Here is a 19,645-nt window from a genome sequence, read left to right on the forward strand (position 1 = left end):
CAGCAGAATCAGACTCTGGATGTTTCAAACCTTACAAGTAACAACAAAGCATGCCTTTCCTTTAGTTCTAGACAAGGTTTGAAAACTCTCCAGGAAAATCTTATTGAGATTCTTAGTTACAGACTCTAGAACTCACAGTCACTGCAAATCTATCAGAAGATTTTTCAGCAACATTTAAGGTGACCCTTTTTGTGTGTGTATGTATCTACGTGTATATGTAATTTACTAATATGTGTATGCATGTGTGTATATGATCTGTTTACATACAAAAATGGAGCTGCTGTGCAAACTGACTCCTAACATATCAGCTGAATCTACCTGAACACATTCTGGCAGATCTCCCAATTGCTGCATTACAGAAAATTAGTACGATACACGTTCTGATCTATTAGGCTGGTGATGGATTCATAGGCAGAAATGCCCATGTGTACAGTGAGAAACATGGAAAGAAATGTTTGTTCATTTTTCAGTGGGCCTTTGGAGCTCAGAGACCCATCAAACATAACACTAACTGATGCCTGTCTTGAACTAAATTCATCTGAGTAAAGATGTACAATATCTGATTTTTACCACCAAGACAACTGCCACAAAAAAAAAAAAAAAATCACATTTTTGTCATTAGAAAATATAAAACATTCTGCAGTTCTGCTTCAGGGTCTTGGAAACCCACATGCTCGAAAAACCAGCGTTTTGGGTGGGTGAGGAACATTCTGCAGAACAGCTTTCACTAAGCAGGGATGGGCACTGTCAGTGCTTGAAAAAAGCACATGGATACTGAAAATCCAGGATTAAAACTGCAACTTCATCACACCCATTGCAAGGGTACAGAGCTTTCAAATCAAGGTTGGCAGAAGTGAAACAGCCTGGATTCAGGAGAGACTGAGGAGGTCCGGGTTGTAGGGACCTTCTATACTTCAATCCTCCCTCCGAAATTCACAGCCTATTGACTGACATTGTTCCTTCTGCAGGGGCTTGCTGGGGGCTCTGTCCCCAGAATCTTGCCGGCCATACTGAACCGTATCACCCCATGTGATACCCCACCCACAGAACAACCTCCCAAAGAGATACGCCTCTCCTACTTACTTGTGTCCAGCAGAGTTCAGTCATTTAACCAAAGCTTTACCCAGCTGGTGGATACCTCTGGCCTTGAAGGAATGTACCTCAAGTTGCGCCAGAGGAGGTTTAGACTGGATATTAGAAAAATTTTTACACCCAAAGGGTTATTAAGCATCGGAACAGGCTGCCCAGGAAAGTGGTTGAGTCACATCCCCGGAGGTATTTAAAAGACGGGTAGACATAGTGCTTAGAGATACGGTTCAGTCATGTTTTTTGTCAGAGTTAGGCTGATGGTTGGACTAGATGATCTGAAAGGTCCCTTCTAACCCAGGCAATTCTATGATTCTATAAAGTCAGACAGCACAAATAACAGCCCCAGAGTCATGACTGGCTTTTGGAATCTTTTGGTCTCTTCCAGATCCAGCTCAACAGTGCTTTAATTTTTTTTTTGAAACACTCCCCGGTTAAACCCTTAATTATATTGTAATCTAAGATCTTCAGACTTTCTCCCCCAACCTCCTGCCTAGGTGTTTAAGTATGACATTAGCTAAAAATATGCTTCTGGTGTGTCCCTTTTTGTGATCTAACCAGAAAAGGAATGCAAGAGAAATTGCATTTTTGTAATTCTGCTTTAAAAGATTACTCATATACATATTTAAGGTCTAATTTTAGCAACTGCAGAACTTCTAGGGGAATTCTAATATAGTAAACCAATCGGCACGATCAAGAGATAGCACAATTAAGCCTGCAGCATCCCACACCACCTAAATGTACTTAAAGCAAAAATGGGCTATCTATGCATAAAAGTAGAAAACAAACAAACAAATTGCTTAAGCAATTTGCACGGGCTTAAGCCCATGGGCTGCCCTAAACAAAAGTTGCTGTTGCCAGAAATGCACTGGCTTTGCCACGTCACAGGACTTGCGCATTCCAAAACAAAATCAAAATCCACCTTGCATGGCAGTGCAAAGGCAGCCAGCTCTGGGCCCTGGGGAAGCACGCTGCAAAGCAGGAGGGCAGAGAAATACCTTTCACTGATCCTAGACGGTTCATTCTATGGAGCATCCCCAGGTGATTTCTAACTGCTATGGTGATGAACAGGCTGAAAGACAATATCTCTGATACATAAAAAAACCAAAAAAACCCAGAAGAGAGCAACTAAACAAAGGCTGCTCCAGTCACTGAAACAAATATCTAAAAAATGTAACTATAACAGTTGCAAATTGTTTGGAATGGACATAAAATGCAAGTTTCAGAGCTGAAGTCACTGCCTAGATGAGAAAGAAATCATGAGAAGATGTTTCCATTGGATAGATTCACCTCTGTCTGCCTGCTGCATAGTCAGACAGTCCTCAGAGCATTTGGCAATGTAGTGACTGCTGTCAGGAAACAGTCTGTTCTCACATTTTTATGCCTCCCAGTAAAGCTGATCTGTGATCTGAGGAGAAGAGATACATCCTCTACAGCGAAAAACATTACAATAACACAGCTCACTAGGAGAACATCTACTTAGAATAATGTTAACTTGGTTTGTGCTTTGAGGAAGACAAAAACGCAGGTACTTTGGGGACGGGGTGTACTATGGGAGGAGGCGGGAGAAGACTTGCTGCACACACACATGCTTTCAGTACAAAGCTTCCTGATGGTGAACCACATGGAGCAGAACTACAGAAATTCCAGGATCTAGCCTTTCGCTTCACTGGCAAACATGGGTCCCGAAGAAATGGTACCTAAACAAATGCGAGAGAAGACTCTAGATTCTTCACATCTTTCAGGTGAATGGAACCTTGTCCAATGAGAAGCAAATCGCAGAATAGCGCAGCAGTGACAGACAAAAGCTCTGATCCGACAGTCAGGGCATACTGCTGTGCTCACGCAGGGCCTCAAAGACTTTAATAATCCTCCACAGAAGCAAGGCAATCTCTTTGCACACTATCAACTACGACACCAGGACCTAATTCAGTATTCAGCTCCACACCCCCATCATGCTGGCAATAATTCAGAGTTGGTGAGACAACTTGTAAAGGGGAAAAAAAAAAAAGCAGTGTTTTAAACCTCTCTAATTTAATCTTAGCTTTTTATGTGTCTAACATCAAAGCATTTTTTCACTCCTATTTAATCAAAATTAATCACTAAGATTACTACAGTAATTTATGTTGGAGATTATTGAAATGAGTGTTTTATTAAAATCTGGTTTTATTAATAAAACACATTCTGGCTAAGGAATCATGCGAGTCTGCTATTAGAGACTATTAACTGGGAACTGGGAGTTAATCATAACAGTCATGCTGCCAGGTCCTTTGACAGCAACACACACTGGGTTTGTTTCTGCTTTTACTTCTACTAGCATATTCAAGTCAATTAGTTACCCTAGCACACGAGCGGTCAGAGTAACTCCTGTAAAACTGGGAAAGGAAACAAAGGTCCATGCACCTCAGTAGCTTTGAACAAAGAAACGGTAATCAGAAAGAGACTCACCAGCCTGATTAGTTGTGATGCTGACAGCAGCAAATTGTCTGGAAAGTGTACTCAAGTCAGATACCCCATTGACTGCATCAATCTCAAAAGTGTAATTGGTATGTGCCAAAAGGTCCACTACTGTCACCGTGGTGTTGGTGAGTCCAGTCTGACGAGGTAAGAATCGTACGTTGTCACTACACGGCTCGCACATCTTGATGTTTCCTCCACATTTTTTGCAAACGATGTTGAAAGTGACATCTTTCCGACCTCCAGTGTCAAGAGGCCAGCTCCAGTCCAGGATAACAGATGTTTCGTTGATGTTAGAGATAACGTTTCTTGGAGCAGATGGTGGTCCTATACAAGGAAACAGGAAATCAGAGGGATGAGATTTTCTGTAGTGCTCTGAGACGGAAGTAACAAGGGCACAAAAATACAAAAGTCAAAACCATAAAAAACCCAAACTCTTCTAGTTATTTTCTGTAGAGACTCCTGAAATATTTCACTGGACCACATGCCTAGAGTATCAAGGACCATGTTTTCTTATAGACAGACAGTACCCTCAAGGTGCAGTTCAGGATTGAGGGCTGAAAATATTGGTAGCAATTTAAAAATCCTAGCCTCTCCTTCTTGAGCCTGACAGGGAACAAGAAGGAGGAAATGAAAGTAGAAAGACATAAACCCAGCCCACCAATTTTTGGTAGCCTGTCCAACACGTAAGAAGACATGGGAGGCAGTGGATGGCTGACTGCAATGGGACATGAGAGGAAGCAAGCAAGTTGCTGAGATACAGATGGAGGAGCAAGAATGACAGCCCCGAGCGTAGTGATGCTACTCACTGGTGCAAGCCATGGATGGAGGGTCTTTCTCAGAGCGAAAGTAATTCTTTTCACACCTGCAGTTCAGAGACGCATCTTCATAGGTAGAGCTGTGAGGTGGGCATTTGGCACACTTCACGTTGCCGGCAGAGGCTTTGTAGAACCCAGGTCGACAAGCTGCAAAATAATAGGAGTACAGTTTTAAATTCCATGGACATCTCCTCGATTTTAACATGCGGCTTTGTTACTGTCAGGGACCTATACATATGCAGATCTCATTTTGCAGACATTTATAGTCTAAAAATACAGATTTTTCTCATAATGAGAAAAATCTGATGGAAATAAAGCCTCTCGTTAGAATAGATATCTTCATGCATCAACTTGGATTTGCGTTTAATTTTGCCTGGAAAACAAAACAGTGTATTGCACCACTAAGGAGAAACATTTTCTATGTTGCATTTTGAGAACTTCACTTATTTTTCCTCTCTTCTGGTTAATTTACCAAATATTGTACCTATCCTGTATAAGAAGCTAACTTTATCCTCTCTCTGCTACCAAGGTTCGCTTACAAGGGCACACTAATTGTAAACTTTGTCTCATTTGTTCAGCAGGACTAAGCAAGCCAAACCCAAGAAAACCACCTGAACAGTAAAAAGGTGTATTCCATTGCTGAAGGACCATACATCAGGCTCAATGAGCTGCTTCTGATACTACAAGAAACTTGCACGGTCTGTACGAGACGGATGCTTTTTACATTAACCCAGTCCTCTAGGGATGGTGCTTGAACCCTCAAAAGTTGCTTCTGAAAAACTCTGGGTGGTGGTGTTTCATTAACACTGGCACACTCTCTCTGTTTTCATTCCTGTTGCATTTCAGACTGATTCAGGGCCATGTTTGCATCAGAAGAAAACAGCCTTTGAAGTAAGTTACAGAAATGAACAATTTAGCAAATGAACAATTTATCAAATAACTTTTTATGAAAAAGCCATGCAGTGAAATAACACTGTTGACTTCCTTCCACCAAGATGATATCACCATTAAAAAAAGAAAAAAAAAAAAAAGAAAAAAAAAAGACCAAACCCAGATAAGAATTCAGCAGACTCTTCTGTTCAGTTGTTGCTTCCCCCAAGACACACACCTTTGTCCAAATGGAATTTACCAAGTAAAAACATTGTGGCTGACACTGGTCACCCGCAGATCTGTACTCATACCTACAACAACCACACACAAACAGACAACGTAACAAAAGGGAGCACATCTTAAAATGCGTTCACCTTTTGCTACACTTGGGTTCCACAGCAAACACTGCCTAATGCACAAGCACACCAGGAAAACACCAATACATTCTCATTACAAATATAATGTAAAAAAAAAAAAAAAAGAAAAAAGAAAAAGAGTAATACTGATTAAAACATAACTTCTTATTGTGCCTAGAGCCCAGAAATTTAGGCTTAAATAAAATTGTCCAGGACCTGTCACCGAACTAAATGTTAATTTGAAGCCAAAAAAATGGGTTCACCAGTCTTAGCATAAGCCTAAACAGGGACACCCTTTTTGGTTTTGCTTATGGAGATGAACTGATTCATAAACGTAGTATAAAATCCAAGATACAAGACTATGTGATCTTTTGTGTTCATTCATGCACTGCCTAAATATAAAAGCGTTTGTACGGGTAGCTGGAGGTGGAAAAAAAGTTCAGAACAAAAATCCTAGCATCTTTGTAAGTGATGGAGGAGAGAGGGAAGCTGCAGCATTAAACTGGATGTTCAGCTTCCATGTTATCCAAATCTATAACCAAAACCTAACTGAATATCCAGTTAGGAAAATTTGTTGATTAATTCCTGGTGCCAAACACCAGAGTAAAATGCACGGACAAGTAGATAGAGAACAAGCCCCTGCACAGTTGTATGTCCCACTCCAAAACATCTTAATAAAGGAAACCCTCCTCAATACCACATGGAACACGGCGCGAGAAGCACGAAACGTTTTGCAAGGAAGCGCTAATCTCAGCCACTCTTCACCACTTCACAGCCCTTGCAAACCAAGGTGCCTGGCTGCAGCTGCTACCTCCCACTTCCATGCCAGCAAAGCAGCTGGGAAAGACGCCTCCCACTCCAAGTCCTCTCCTGCAAACCCTGAGGAAATGATCCCGAGTTTGAGCCTCCGAGGCGTGGGCCCACCAGGCAATCTGTGAAAGCCAAACTGCTGAAAATGACCTTGTGATGAAGTTCCCAGAGCCTAATGCCACCCCGATGGACCTGGCACAGTCTGTCCCCCTTCAGCCAGCTTTCCTCATGTTTCTGTCTCCTCAAAAGCTGCAAGGGCATGTAGGGATTTCTGTTTAACTTAAGGAAATAAAGGAAACCTCACCTCCTCTTAAACACCTCCACTAGAAGAAAATGCAGCAGGAAACAGAGTTGGCTTTTTTGGTTTCATTGTTATTGTTGCAGTCTTTTAAGACTCTAATCTCATTCCCTCCCAAATCCTGCCCCATGACACATGTGCCGTACCTAGAGCGAGCCTCTTCAGTCTCCCTCTGGCTGACAGAGGAGCCTCAAGTGATTTTACTGTCTCTGGGCACGGCACAGCTGTTTCTGGCCCTAAGACAATGAGCCAAGCAGAAAAGAACGGTTGCCAAACGCACTCTTACCAGCTCTAGTAACTAAGCAAACACATTCAGGAATAAACACTGCACTGCATCTGTCCAGCTAATTACACAGCACTTTCAACAAAACTTCCCATGGAAACTTACTGCCAGGTGTTAAACTCAAATGGTTTTGCTGAGCCGTATCTACTCAGCTTGAAGGGACATTTTTATATTTATGGGCAGGCATACACGAGACAAAGATGAATTTATGAATATATACAGTACATTTTTTTTTATTTTTTTAGTAATTTTATATACCAGTTTAATGGAAAGATTGGAAAAAGACTAATAACCTAAAACTGAACCTTTGTCATGTGGTTGGTCTTCCTACAAGACACAATTTCCACTGCTTATTAAGCATAATTTATTCATAGCATCATAACACGTGAGCGTTCATTTACAGGATGGAACTACAGTAAGACTGATTATCTGGGACACTTTCAAAGCACCTACCACTACCATTTTAATACGATAATGAATTTAACATAGGTAAACAAGCTTGCATAAGAAGTGGACATACTTTGTGGGGTGAGAAAGAGAAAGGAAGGAATCAAACTACTCCATTAATAAACGTCTGTCTCATCCCTCGGGTGGAAATCCATAGACCTCAATTAAGAAAAGGGGGCGGTGGTGTGGGGCTAGAGAAAAAAGGAAGAAGAGGAGCATGCAGGAAGCGTCCTGGTAACATGAGATCAGGCTTTTGCTTTTCCAGAGGGACAGGGATTTCATCATTTCATGCCTCTGCTATCGCGGTACAGATTGAGCAGTCGTGGCAGGGGGACGAGCCGGTCGAACCCCTGCTGCCCTGGTATGCCCTAGCGAGGGCATCCCAAACTCCTGTCTTCCCCGCAGGCTGTCTCATGCTTTCTGTCTTTGTCTGTCAGACCAATTCACAACTGCAGCCCAAAGGAGGAAAAAAAAAAGCAATTATATGTGAAATTGAAGCTTCAAAAAGAGGGTGACAATAGAAAATGTTGTCAATGTACTTACTGTTAGTATTTTCCTAGATATTTTTAAATTCTGATATATAAGACAAAAAAAATGAGGCCACTACTTCAAAAAGGCATTAATTTTTTTTCATGTCAGAAAAATTGGATTACATGAACTGATGGGAGAAGGTTTGGCTTTTTGAGGTGAATACCATGGCTTTGGTTTCAGTCAGGTTGAAAATAAAAGCACTAGCACACACAGAGTCTTCACAGAATCTGTAATTTCAGCATGGGAACCAGCTGTGAGCAGCACTTGCTTTTTCTCAACATTTTCTTCCAGAAACTAAAAACTTTTTCTTTCCCTCACAAGAGGGAAAGATGAGAGAGGAAGTAGATGCAATAGGCCAGGAAGAAAATCCTCTCATCACACTAAAAGGGAAACTTTCAGAGTTTCTACATTCATGATATAAATTCTACAGCAAGGCTGTTTGGATTTGCTTTTTAAGATCTCCTCAAGTCAGATGGCTGATCTCTGTCAATCCTGGTAACTGCTATGATAACTCCAACCTGAAATATTATTTTAAAACTGTGTGCAGTCTGATTTCAATCTCTTTTATTTGAGCATGAGCCACACTGACTTTACTGAAGTCACCTCCTGGTAAGAGTTTCAGGACTGCCATTGTCCTCATTACTGGATGAAAATGAATTTCCTTAAGCTATAACTGATGAGTCTGTCTCAGTGACGGAGAGCAGGGAAAGTTATTTCAGTGAAAGAAAAACAAATGCATGTAGCAATCTATGGTTGTTACCGCTAAAAGAAATGTGACTGTCTTTTCAACAGCAAAGTTAATTTTGCCTCTGTTTAACTAATCTGTTTGAGATGAAAACATGGTCCTAATTAAGGGTTAAATGATTCATTTCAATTTGAATTAACTTTAAATTAAAATATAAAGCTGTTAGCAAATAGGAGCATTTTAGTATTCAGACCCTGCAGCCCCTACACACAGAGCAATATCACCAATTCCCAACTGTAAACACCAACTAACACCCGTGCCCGTGCTGCTGGAGCAGATGAGTTCCCAGCCCCGCTACCCCAGGCCTGTCGGAGCCCGTGTCCCTGCACAAGGTCAAAGAGACTCTTTATGTGCAAAACGAGCCGCGCTCACCGGTCCTACAGGAACTCTGCTTTTTGTGCTCTGAATAGAGGCGCGGTGCTTCGAGGCAAGGCCCAAGCATCACGGCGCACCGGCAGCCAGCACATGCAGCCAGGAAACCGGGCATGCAACGGGCAGCATCCACCAAGCGACCGAGTGGTTCCTTCCGTTGTTCCTCAGCTCTTCAATAAAAAACCCCGGGGGCAAAACACCCCTCTGGCATTAAACAGCAGCATTTAGAAAAAAGGGAATTCAATCATAAACCCATACAGCTCACGGATACCTTAACTTTTCCCCATCGCATGCATTAGCAAGACGGATGACAGCAACCCTGGGACAAGCCTCCTGCCCCTATCCCCTGCAGAGAAGGCAGGGAAGCACCCCCCATGCATGTGGTCCATGTTAGAGGGGCTTTGCAAACCACTCCCACTGTCACCTGTGGAAACAGCATGCCAATGAGCAGCAGCAGAGGTCCTTACACTTGATCTGAAGCCACAGGACGACCTTTGGCTGTGCAGGTGTGCTGGGAAATGAATGCTACCGACTGGCTCACCTTGATGCCTGCGTAGAGCCTTGCAACTTTGCAATGTTCTCAAGTCGCTTTAAAAAACATTTACATGGCTCTTTTTTTCACTACGCGTATTATGGTCGTGTTCTGGAGAGGCCAACAGCACTGTGTTTATCCCCACTACCAGAATTGCACATTCACCCACCCATACATACACACGCGCATGCAAAATGAGACGTAACACAGCTGTCAGCTTGTGAAAACGGATGGTGTAACAAGCAGCGTAGATTAACCTTATAAAACTCTCAAAACCATTTTATTTTCCTTGGGCGAGTCATTTCCCTTCTTGCATTTGTTTGTATCTTTGAGAAACAACAAAAAGGTGAAAATCATGATTAACTTTAAATGAAGATTTCAAAACTGTTCATTTCACACTTCCGTCACAAATTATATCCAGCCGTATGTGTTATTCTTGCTATATTAAAAATCACACTATATAGGTACAGTATAGTTCTGGCTCAGATACATCAAGCATAGGAAAAGAAGGTAGAACTCTGCCCTGAGTTGTCCCGCCCTCAGTTTGTATCACGTGCCATTCGCAAAACTGGAAATGTCATTTTTTCCTCCCTTCTTCACTATGGCACCCCGCTCCACAGGACACAATGCTTTATAATGCAGGTTATAATGCAGGTTTCCCGCAAAATCCCGCAGAGCAGGAAACCACCTTCAGCAGCTCTCATTGCCCTTTAATATGTGAAAACCCACATAATCTATGGCATTACATACGTGCACATCCTCTCTCTCTCCTGGGCTTCTAGGTACCTTCTTGCACACCCACCTAGCCCAAACGGGTTTCTAAAAATTACAGTGTATCTGTGATTCTTATTTCCACGGAACTGAAGGCACGCTTTTTGTTACCAGATCCGAATAAACAGTAAGACACCACTTAAGGGAAGAGGTCTCAAAGCTAAGTGCTTCTCCTTCCAGTAGAAAAAGAGGTTCAGGGCTGAATGTCAGTGCTACGCTTCGACAGCTGAGGAGGAGGAAGAGGAGGGAGGCACCCCTAATGCTTGTCAGCAGGTGGGGATCCCCACGGAAGGCTACTGCTGCACAGGCAGAGCACGCTTTCTCTTTGCTGGGCTGCGGCGCTGGCACGCACACTGTCTGTGCTCAGGAGAGGATGGAAATTAGATTGAGAAAGACTTTCGTGGGGGCTAAAAGCTCTGGTGGGTATGGACCCCGTTACTGCCAAGGTAAGACTATCTCCAGGTCAAGGTAAGGACATCGTCTCTCTTTCATTGCCCATCAGAGTCTGTTCTGTTTGTTGGGGAAATAAAAACTTAAAATTATTCTTAGCATTCTTTGTGTTCTTACATTGTCGTGCCTGTAGTCTTCAACACGCTATACATAACACCCAAAGTAATTACAAAACAGGTAGCGCTGGAACCGGCAGCAGAAGCAACCCAGTCATTTTTGCTAAGCATTACAAACAAATTAACAAAATCTCACATTGCATTTTCTGTGCACAAGATACACTTTTTACTCTGAAAATCCAGGCATAAAACTAAAAGTTGCATTTTAAGTACTGAAGTGAATTCCCACCACTCCTTTCATTATTAGCTGTGCAATAGCTCTGGAAAAATGCAGCTGGTTATTACTATAATTTATCTTCGGGGGGAAAACTACTGCAGATGGAAACATGCTTCATGTATGCTTTTGCATCTCTAGACTGGAAAATACAGTAATCACAGCCAAAGCCGCTGACGGATTTGGAGAACTAGTGCAGCTGTCCACTGCTAGAAGAAATCAACAACAGAGCTGGTGCAATGTCTTCCCTATCACTAGGCCTCCTCCAACAGTAGGAGGCCAATAACTGTGGGCTCAGGAAACGATCTGTCTTCTCTCCGCTGTTTCCTGCCCCTCCAGCCTTTGTGCCAGCAGGACGGACCGTGTGGTATGCACAGGGCAAGGATTCGGTGCAACGTGACACTGAAATGCCTCTAGAAAAATCCTCTTCAGAATGAGCACTTTTCATTTTTCTACACCTGAAATCTGCTGCTAGCACAAAACACACATTCAGTAGTATTTAATCTTACTCAGGAGTAAATTTCTGCTTTTTCCTCCCCACTTCATATTTTATGGTGATCTGTGACCTTAACGTATTTTAATCAGATGCTTTTTAAATTGGCTTTACTCCCAGGTCAAGTCATGCAGCAGAAACAATTCCTGTTCTTTGTTTAATAACTGTTACTGGCAGACATATTAATTATATGTACATAAGAGATAGCTTTATCCTGAGGGAATAACACTGCACCTTTCAACTGCAGTCTGCAATAGCTCCACATTATGCCTTGCAGGCTTCTGTATCTCTTTTTACGAAGTACATTACAGACACGATTGCTACCAGCAATACTGTTGAAAGTGCAATGTCAAAGGTAGTAGGGCTAAACCACAGCGTTACAGCAAAGATGCTCTCGCTTGTGGGTACACAATATCCTATTTCAAAATGCATAAGGCATTTCAGCTGCTTTGCAGGCAGTTTTAGGGAAAATAAATCTTTCATTAATAGGAAAACATGGAGAACCACAGCCTTGATTCAGAATTAAAGCAAGATAAACAAAGTTCTACCTTAATTCCACCCATGCTTAGTGAATCATTTAAGCAAGTATTTAAACAGGGAATTTAATAAACCTATGTTTACACGCACTGTCTTTCACTTTCCCTAAACAAGATGTTTTCCTGAAGCAGAGCCTGGACATGCTGAGATCTATTAAGCTATCATTTTGTCAAGCAAAGAAATGCCGCTTTCTGTTTTTTTAAAACTTAATTTAATCTATACAGAGATGAAAAATAACTTTCTAATTCAAGAAGCATTGTAATAAGTAAATAAATAAATAAGTCTAAATTAAAGAAATACCAGAAAAAAAAACCGCACCAGCATCAACTTGAACAAGAAAAAAAGGTTGTACAAACACACACAAGGAATCTGGAAGTTTTAAATGACCATTTGGCAAGGATAAAAAGTGAAGAGATACTTTTTCCTTGAACTAAAATTACACTATGGACTCCTCAAAGGCAAACTAGACATAGGACCCCAACAGCTTCAAACAATAAATGTTTTCTAACGTCAGGTCGAGAGACAGGGATAATCACAGTACCACTCTGATTTAGTCTTTCCTCAACTTCCCCTCTCTATGTCAGAACTTTTACAAAAACAAATACGCAAACAAGAACAACCAACCAACCCACCCTGTCCCGCAGAGCAAACCAAGCAGACCTGGCAGACACGGCAGGCCCTCTCCCACAGGACACGAGCTCCTGGGAAGATGTTTCCTTTCCAGCTCAGTGGCAAAAACAAGATAGTGCCTGGCAATCCTCTCGGGCTAGATCTGGCTAGTAAGTGAAAATCAACTTTCATAACTTTGGGATATTTATACAATTTCTTTGTGCCTGGAACCAGGTCAGATTAACAGGTTAACAAATATGAAAGAATAAAGAACAAATGAATTGTCATACAGATTACATCTAGCCCTAGCGCTTTCCCTGATGCCTATCTTGCATCTAACAGTAGCACCATATAGAAAGTGCAAGAGAGAGGCCAATAGGGGATGATCATTTGCCACCCCTCATTATTTCACCCTCATCCCTACAACCTAGATATTATTTCAAAGACTTGGTAACCCAAGGCTTGATATATGTGCTATTTTCTTTTTTAACAAAGATAAATTGTGATAATCCTCCCATTGTACTGTCCTTAATATAGCACATCCAATGTTTTTTTGCTAATTATTGGTCTCAATGAATTTCTCTGACGTTCCTCTCCAGTCTAGGTAGTCGATGTGAAGTAATACATCCTTCCATCAGTTTACCTTCAGATTTGGTAGCCTTTTAGCCAAATCTACGTATCCTTGGTTTTTATGATGAGACAGGGAGAACAGCTGTTCCTAATGTATTCTCTCTAAGCCATTCCTTACAGTACAAACATCTATCATGAACCTATCTTGAACAATCACAAACTTTCCAATCAGCTTTTATGGGAATATCTTCTACGGCTTCGATTATACTCATCTCTAGTTCTGCAGCGTCATTTATCAGGTGGAAAAAGCTCTTATTGGTTTCGTAACGCTCCTGATGAAACCGATTGATTTATATATTGGATTACACTTTATCTCTTACCCTCTGTTTCTAATACATTTGGGATTTTGCTTTGTTTTTTATTTCCAGCAATCCATTGACCAGGCTTACCTCTCCCAGTCGTCTGTGTCAATGCACATATCCCAAGCCAAAATAGTTAATTCAGACATACAAAAAGTTTACATTTTCCCTCTGGGCAGAAGGGAAAATGATTTTGCATTTGCTGAGGCTCAATGTTCTTTTGCAACTTTCCACCCTTGTTAACGCATGCAGAGGAGTGTTGCTGTCCCCATTTTGCAGGTGAAAAAATTAATGCAGAAGAGGCTTCAAACCCAATGTTCTTTCTTCCAGTGACACCTCCTAATCAAAATGCTGCCTGGTGGGTTATGCCATGTTACGAAGAGCTCAGCCCAGCTCCCCAGTGACACAGGTCCACTACTGCAATTAGCATGAATTAGTACTTTTGTTAGTAGTCTCAGCAGAGCTGTCAAATTAATTGGAAAAGAAATTTAACAAATGCCTTTCTCCTTAGAGATATTGTGTCGGGTCAGGGTTGAGGCACATTGATTGAGCAGTGTGGGGGAAGCTTATGTTCCTTACGCCCTCACTGAACCTGTTTTGTTGATAAAAAGAGAGAATTTAGGTTTCTGGAGCTGTTAATCCGGTGCCTGTCACAAGCAGCCTACTGACATAAAAAAGACAATCAATTTTATAATACTGAAATATTCCAGCTGCTGGTAAAAACAAACAAACAAACAAAAAAATAAAGAGGCTCAATTAATGACCACTGGCTAGAATATATATACATTCATTTTTTTCATGAACTCTAACCTTCTCACACCTCAAAGTTAGTTCTTTCAGTTTATCTCTTAATTGGCAGAGGTATCCAAAAGATAGTGCACTATTTCCCCAATTTTAAGATACTTCTAAATTCAACCTCCATAGGCAAGACAGGGCTAGATGCATGCCTTAAAGTTTAGGAAGCGAGCACTGAGGATGCTATACTGTCCTCCCTTACAAAGAAAAAAAAAAAAAGTTGGCATTTTTAAGCACTTGGATTAACAGGAGATGAAAAGTTAAAATCGTGTGGCTATGCCTCATTCGATGAAGGCTACTGAATCCCTTACTGTTAGTTTCACTGCCAACTATTGACATATTGCTGCTTGAAGTCACTGAGAGGCGATGCTGGGAAAGAGAAGCTCTTAAGAAGAGAAATGGTGCTGCAATGGCAGGTGCTTAAACCTGCTGTATGAAAAAATTCCTGCGGTTTAAGCTGCTGGCATTATTTGCTGACATAAGTCTGGGACGTAATTTAGTGTATCAGAACACGGTTGTAATTTGTAACAGCGTGCAAGAAACAGGCATTGCTTTGCTAGTGATGTTGTTAATGTCACTTAATGGGTGCATCTACATAAGTGTTTTAGTTCAGATCTGGAGAGCACTTCTGAAGCAAAATCTCTCTTCTCCTCTCTTACCATGATCTGGTTCACAATGTAAAGTGGCTCCAGAGCACACAAATAGGTACATTGGTGACGCATTCCCTGCTACAGGCAGTCTACTGGACCTGATTAGAGGTATTCTGGAGTGAAACACATTGAATTGGTCATGGTATTGTGCTATATGGAAGGTAGGGTCCTTCATATCAGCTGCTTAATGCTACTGATCTGCTCCTACTTGGCCACACTACCTGCTAATGCAGACTTAACTCATAATTACCAGCCTTCAAATATGTCAATGCAGTCAGCGTTGATGAAATTGTTAGATATTTCCATACGAAGAAAGACTCAAATAGTCCTGATAATGGGGAAAAAAAGGATGATTTTATTATTGGTAAGCCATTAAACATATAAACAGCAAATAAACAGACATTATGGTCTGTATTTTACCATGTTTAATAGGACGTGGAATAGGCACAAAGAGAGGTTTCAGTGATTACTAAAGAAAGGCTTTAATGAGAAGACCGAAACATTATGGCTCATCATCATCCTAACAACCTCTCTTCTTCATGTGCCTTTTTCACTGACTGTACTTTCATCCTTCCAGTGGAAAGCCTGAAAATTAAACAGCTACAGCCTCTGGGGACATCTGTGCGCTGACAATCTCCTCCTCACAGCTGAAAGGAAAATCCCATGGCTTTTGCAAAACTATCTAAACACTCAAGTGCAGTATTTATACACTGTATGCTTTAGCTTTTATCTGTGCTTCCTTGGTATTTTGCCTTTTTTAAAGAGAACTCTTAATTACTTAACATGCATTTTCTATGCATGCATTAAAAATGTCTAGCTTTGCAGGGTAAGCAATTATCTGCCGAACAAAAACCCAGTTACATGTAAATTTAAAAAAAACCCACAATTCAGCATTTTTATTTACTCGCCTGGTACCTGTGTGAATTCAAGGGGGGTAGAATCTCAGCTGTTTAGAAAACAAAGAATCTGATGTATTGCATTTTACAGGGTATTTGCTACAGAATTAAATCTGGTGTAGTGGAGAAACTTTAAAACAGTAACAGCAACAAGAACTCAATATTCTCCAAAATCATTCATTTTGCAATGCAGAAAATTCATCGGAAGGGAGAGGAAACTAAGTTTCCAGTATTGCATTCTGTATATATTTTCTCTAACAAATGGTAGCGTGTGCTAGTATAAAATGCCACATGTTCAACTAACAGTTTTAAATTCTACTGCAGCTCAATACTAGAAGCAACTGAACATGACTGCATTTTATGGGGATAAGAACTGAAGAACAGCATCAAAATATATTTAATGACTCTGCATTGTTTTATACAAACACTTATGCTGTGTAGAAATCATACCATTTTCTGACTGAAAGAAGAATATTGTGAACGCAAAGGATTTACCTATATCATTGTTTTTATTTTCATTTTTACACTTTCTGCCTTAACAATTCAAAAGCAGAAACCAAGGAGGCTGAAAGGACATACAGACCCCACAAAAGTTAAAAGCATTTAGGCAAAACCACCATGAGATATAAAATTCTGCATCTATCAGATCTATCTATCATCTTCTCCATCAACTGATGGAGAAGAAGGGTTATGGTGGGGTTTTTTCCTACTAGGAATATTCCCATGTACTCCCACTAGAATCCTTTGGTGTTGACTAAGAGTTTCGAGACACGTTCCAGTTGAGCTGAAATAATTTTTTGCTTCATCTTGGAAATAAGAAAGTCAAGTTATGGCTGGTTACTTTGCTTAGCAAAACTCTGATCAGAGTACTGTTTCTAAAAGACCTATTTTACTTTTTCTGACCAAATCAGGTCATAAAACCTGATAGCACGTTTGATAATGAAGTAAATTATATGGTAGGATATTAAACCAAAATTGAATCTTACTGGGTCAGGGCAGTCCATTGCTGTCTAGGTTATAAGTGATATGCCATCACAGTGATGTATATAAAACACAGGAAATTGTTGCATATTAATAGAATAGTAGTTTAATCAGCCCTTTGAAGAATATCCAATATATTCAAGCACAGACATATTTTGATCTGGTTGTAACTGTAGTGAAAAGCCTATATTTTATCATTTAATAAAGCCTTTTAAATCTTCTATTATGCATAAAAATTAAAACAAGTTACAGCTATAGACAGTGGAGAAAATCTCAAGACAATGAAAAAGGTTTCTTTCTTGGCTAAGTCTTATATTCAGTATTCGTATTTATTTATATTATTTTAAAGAACACAAAAGGATCTAGAAGGAAGCACTCTGCACTCTCTAAACTTACAGCCAAATAGTACAAATTAGCACATAAAACCAAACTTTATCATGTTTGTTGTGTCCAAGAGACTGTCCACAAACTATTTGTTTTATTGCTAACGAAAAAAATCAAATTAAACAAATCAGTTCAGATAACTGAAAAATATTCTTCTCTGATTGCTTTTGACAAAGCTATAAGAAAAGTGTACCTATGTCCTCTATTCTTTTTTCTTCCATCACTCTGTATGCCATATGGCAAGAAACTCTCTCCCTGCCCTGATTCTCATAGATGTCCTTGCAAAGCCAGGGGTGTCCAGAGGTTCAAAACAAAGCAGGTGGAGGCTGCGAAGGCACAGAGCCTCACTGAGCACAGTATCCCCCACCGCGGAGCACACTTCTGAATGCACTCTCAGCAGTCCTACCCACACCAATAGATAGTAAAGGATGGATGACCCCAACATAACAAGGGGTATATAGCATATTTCTAACACCACCAAGGGTTACGCTGTTGAACATAAACAGAGTAGCTATTTTCTCCAATTAAAACAATCAAGTAAAGAAAGTCTGTTCTTGAAAAATAAAGTTATAACAGAAATAATTTTCTGATTATTAATGTGACTTCAATTGGGACAACTGGTTTCCAGCATACACGACACACTGGGCTTTTTGTCACTAAATACTACATTTGAAAAAATGGCCAGTTGAACATCCAGAAGTAGACAACACCAAGTACTGGACAAGAAACTCCCCTTCCAGACCCTGATTCTTAAATCAGAACCGCACTGAGACAGATAAAATGAAGGAAATACCATAAAACCATTACCTTGCTTTGCAGAAAAGATCCTAAGTTACGCAACACACTTGAAAGGATTTTTTTTTTTTTTTCAATAAACAAGATATAAAGTCCAGAGACAAATGAGATCCTAAGAATCCCTGCTGTCCTCCCAAGCAGACAGAGAGGAGAACAGGAAAAAGTTTCCTCCCTGTCTCAGCAAACGGTTACACGTCCCACACCCATTACTAACCACGTGCCCTTCTGAGAACCCAGGACTGATAGATTGAAATCTACACCTAAGGTAAAGGCTTTGCAGGTTAGTTACATCATATATAAACTTCTTGGCCACAGCTGGAACTCCCAGCCCCATGCTGGGATGGTGTGTGCGACGCAGGCAGGAGCCAGCTCCGGAGGCAACCTGCTGTAGCTCGTCCAGAGCCTGCTCAAGGATTCAGCTTGGGACAGCACTGGACTACTAGAAGAGGTTATCAAACTGTGCCTTTCTGCAAAGCCATAGTCCAGCAGATCATGAACTCTCATTTCATCACCAAACCCCCAGAATAAGTGTGTACATCAGTAGTGAGCATCCCATATGCAGGTTTTCTCCTATATAAGCAGCTCTGTGCTTCAAACAGATGAATCCAGTTAGTTGAAGTGTCATAGAAACCTTGCAACAGTAAATGCAAAAACTTTCATAGACATGCTCTGCAGCCAATATAAACCTTGGTGCCCACATAAATCAGTAAAGCTTTTATATATTGTTTTTCTTGCTCTTCTTGCTGCCTGCGCTGTATGTCAGATTAGAAATATAGAACAAGCGCTTATGATAGGCAAGTATAACTGTATTTTGAAGGTACTGTCAAAGTGCATTAGTGAAATGCAATATAAGAGCTTAACTAATCTGAAACGATCTTCCACTAACATGAATGTCACTAATACTGTGGTCTGCTGTACTGACACCATGAGGTAAGACTAAGACAGCTTTCCACAGTTATAAACCTGGCACCGCAAATCCAACATCACGCCGTAGCAGCTTATTAAGCACTCACATCCCCACTGGTGCCAAGAAAATAGCACAGACAACCCTTCATTTTGGCTTATAAGATGGTTCCCATCTTATAAATTAACTGTGCAGAGAACCTCCTTTGGACTGCCTTCAATTCCGACAAAATGCCCTTATCTGAACAATGCCTGGCCAGCAACTTAAGGGCAGGTAGCTTACTCAAGTACTGTCACAATTTCCTCCACTGCTCTGTGCCACTTGGGACAGGGATTATGAGCTTCTATGTTCAGGGGCACATAGTCCAGCTATAAACAGGGACACTGATTTGCACTGACCGGGAAGCCAGTCACTTTCAGATACAACTATAGTTGAATTTCTAACTCTTCCCTACCAAGGAAAACTTCACTTCTGCGTTTTGCCCTTTTCCCACTTCTTCTCTTGGTTACAGCAAAC

General features: G+C 40.9%; 1 protein-coding gene across 3 annotated transcripts in view; it reads right to left on the minus strand.

The window, feature by feature from the left end:
- Positions 1–19,645, minus strand: part of EPHA3 (EPH receptor A3) — a 231,365-nt gene that overhangs the window by 75,417 nt on the left and 136,303 nt on the right. For all 3 annotated transcript variants that reach the window (XM_054185699.1, XM_054185695.1, XM_054185708.1), the window contains 2 exons: positions 4,353–4,508; positions 3,535–3,870 (listed from right to left, as the gene is read on the minus strand). In XM_054185699.1, the coding sequence (XP_054041674.1) occupies positions 3,535–3,870; positions 4,353–4,508 (492 nt within the window). The remainder of the gene's footprint in view (positions 1–3,534; positions 3,871–4,352; positions 4,509–19,645) is intronic.

This window comes from Rissa tridactyla, chromosome 1 (assembly GCF_028500815.1).
Source record: "Rissa tridactyla isolate bRisTri1 chromosome 1, bRisTri1.patW.cur.20221130, whole genome shotgun sequence".
Lineage (NCBI taxonomy): Eukaryota > Metazoa > Chordata > Aves > Charadriiformes > Laridae > Rissa > Rissa tridactyla.